Genomic DNA, 2,402 nt, shown 5'->3' with positions numbered 1-2,402 from the left:
CTCTAACCTGAACAGAGGAAGAAACAGGGCAATAGAAAGAAGAGGAAAAGTAAAAGAAATTCAGAGATAGTTATGGTTAGTGTACCCAGTAGCCATCTCTCTACTACAGCCACTTATCTACCATTCAGCATTTTGCAGGCAAACGATGACTGACTTTTGTGCAGAAATCAAAAGGAGGATAATGTAGTGGTGACTTTAAAGGGAGGAGCTTTTGTAGTAATGTGGGGGAAAGCACAAAGAAAAATAAGAAAAAAGAAAAATTAACAGCAGTGCAACAATGAGTAGAATCACTGGCATAAAGAAGGGGAGGATTAAACCATGAAAAGCTTTAGAAATAACAATGAAAAGTATTAAAACTTAAACGCAAATGTTTGATATAGTGGGGAAAAAAGCAGTCCTGGTAAGAGTCAGCAAAATCATGGTGCTATACTAAAAACAAGCTAGCAAGGGAATTCTTTCAGCAGCACTGCAAACATACTTGAAACCTGGGGATCAGCAGAAATGTTTGTTGTACTAACATTGCAACTGCCAAACAAGGACCTCTGGGCTGAACACAACTGTTCATTTACTGGGTCAAACCATAGACTTGTCTTGCCCAGTTGACTCTGTCACAGCCCAGTGTACTCTACTTAGTACCCCTCTTCAGTACACTACTTATCATTTGTCCCCGTAAATCAGTTGCCACTTGCCTGGTAGCCTCCCTTTCTGAGGATGGCTTTTAGTTTTACATGGGCACTGGCCCACAGTCCCTCAAAGTGGCAAACAGGCCTGTCTCTCACAGTCTGGTACGCTCTGCTTGGCATCCCCCCTCAACACACTGGTTTTTATCCTATAAACTTTACTGCTGTTCCTCTTCTTTTATTTGTCCCATGAGTTCAACTGACATATATCCAATAACTCCCTCTATTAACAGGGGGGACTAACTTTTGCTGTGGGCTAAAGGCCCTGTGCGTCAAACAAGCTTGTGCCACACAGCCCTGCATACTCTGCTCAGTGTCCCTCCCCCCTTGGGACACTTGTTTTCAACCTATGACCTCACTCCTGCTCCTGTTTTCTCTTTAGATCTCCTCCCAAATCAACTGGTGTATAACCAATAGTTCTCCCTGCTCCCATATCCTACCCTGGGGGGTCTTCAAAAGGAGGCTGGATAATCACCTAGCCGGGGTCATTTGACCCCAGCATTCTTTCCTGCCCACGTCAGGGGGTCGGACTTGATGATCTACTTAGGTCTCTTCCGACCCTACCAACTATGAAACTATAACAGGGCAGAAGCCAATGACAATGCGTAGGGGGTACATAGAGGTGCATATGCACCTCCTAAGAGCACTGGTGCACCCCTTGACAGCCAGCGAGGGGGGCCCCTGACAGCAAGCATTCCCTTCTTAGGTGACAGGCAGGAGCACTTGCGCCCTCCCTGACAGCACCAGCTGGGGAGTAGGTGTGCCAGGAGAAGCGTGGCTGGCACTTCTGGTTGCTGACTGGCCACTGAGGAGCAAGCGTCCCCCCTGACTCAGGAGGCACCAATCGCCCATGATGGAGGATAACTGTTACACCACTGGCATCAGGCCTGTGTTAACCCTATGTGTCAAACAGGCCTATGTCACACAGCAGCAGACAGGAAGAACGAACTGGCTACGACCAGGGTTTCTTCCCTCCACTGTACTTCTTTCACTTACAGCCTCCAGTACTTACGCATTTATACATGTGCTCTGGGAGTGGTGGGGGGGGGGGGGCACTTTAATTACAGCGCTCTAATTAAAGTGCCCAGAACGTCATGCGCACCAGTACTGCTGCAATAAAAAATGGCAGCAGGGGAGCTTAAATGAGCTTTAGTTGAAGCACCCCTGCCAACGTTTTTCAGCGCAGGGACGTTGATACACGCGATGCGGGAGCTTGCTGCATCGCGGTAATTACCACGCTCCAGTAGACTCGCTAAATTGGCCATCGCGTGACCGAGGCGATTAATCGAGCCTGCTCTGACGTGCTGTTGCTACAGCCTCAGTTCTGCTTGTGTAGAGGCGCCCTTAAGGTGCAGGAAGCTCTAACTCAGAAGCTGTACCCTGGCTCCCATTTTGCACAGGCCACGTGTCCAACAGCAGCTTAGACGGGACACTTTGCCAGCCTTTCTGCCCAGGTCCCCATCGTTGCAACCTGGTAGGGCTGGAAGCTCAGCGGGCACCGTCCACGAGGGCAGGTGCCGGGCTGTGGCCCGCGGGCCGGGGGGGAGGGCGCGAGCAGCAACCCCACAGGAAAAGGGGGTGGGGAGAGGGGGTGCCCGGCACGGCGCTCACCGCACGGTCCGGATGACGAAGTAGACAATGAGGGCGGCGCTGGCCAGCACGAGCACGGACAGGGCGCGCTGCGTCATAGGCGGGGTCTGCGGGGCCGGCGCCGACACGGCG

At 51.3% G+C, this 2,402-nt stretch overlaps 1 protein-coding gene across 1 annotated transcript in view; it reads right to left on the bottom strand.

Annotated features, from left to right (window-relative positions):
• Positions 1 to 2,401, bottom strand: part of FAM174A (family with sequence similarity 174 member A) — a gene marked incomplete at its 5' end in the record, with an annotated part of 37,796 nt that extends 35,395 nt beyond the window's left edge. Inside the window, one exon of the mRNA XM_019518216.1 lies at positions 2,292 to 2,401. Within this exon, the coding sequence (XP_019373761.1) occupies positions 2,292 to 2,401 (110 nt within the window). The remainder of the gene's footprint in view (positions 1 to 2,291) is intronic.
• Between the last annotated feature and the right edge of the window lies 1 nt (position 2,402).

This window comes from Gavialis gangeticus, unplaced genomic scaffold (assembly GCF_001723915.1).
Source record: "Gavialis gangeticus isolate Ggan-Ray unplaced genomic scaffold, GavGan_comp1, whole genome shotgun sequence".
Taxonomy (NCBI): domain Eukaryota; kingdom Metazoa; phylum Chordata; order Crocodylia; family Gavialidae; genus Gavialis; species Gavialis gangeticus.
This window is presented reverse-complemented; position numbering and strand designations above follow the sequence as displayed.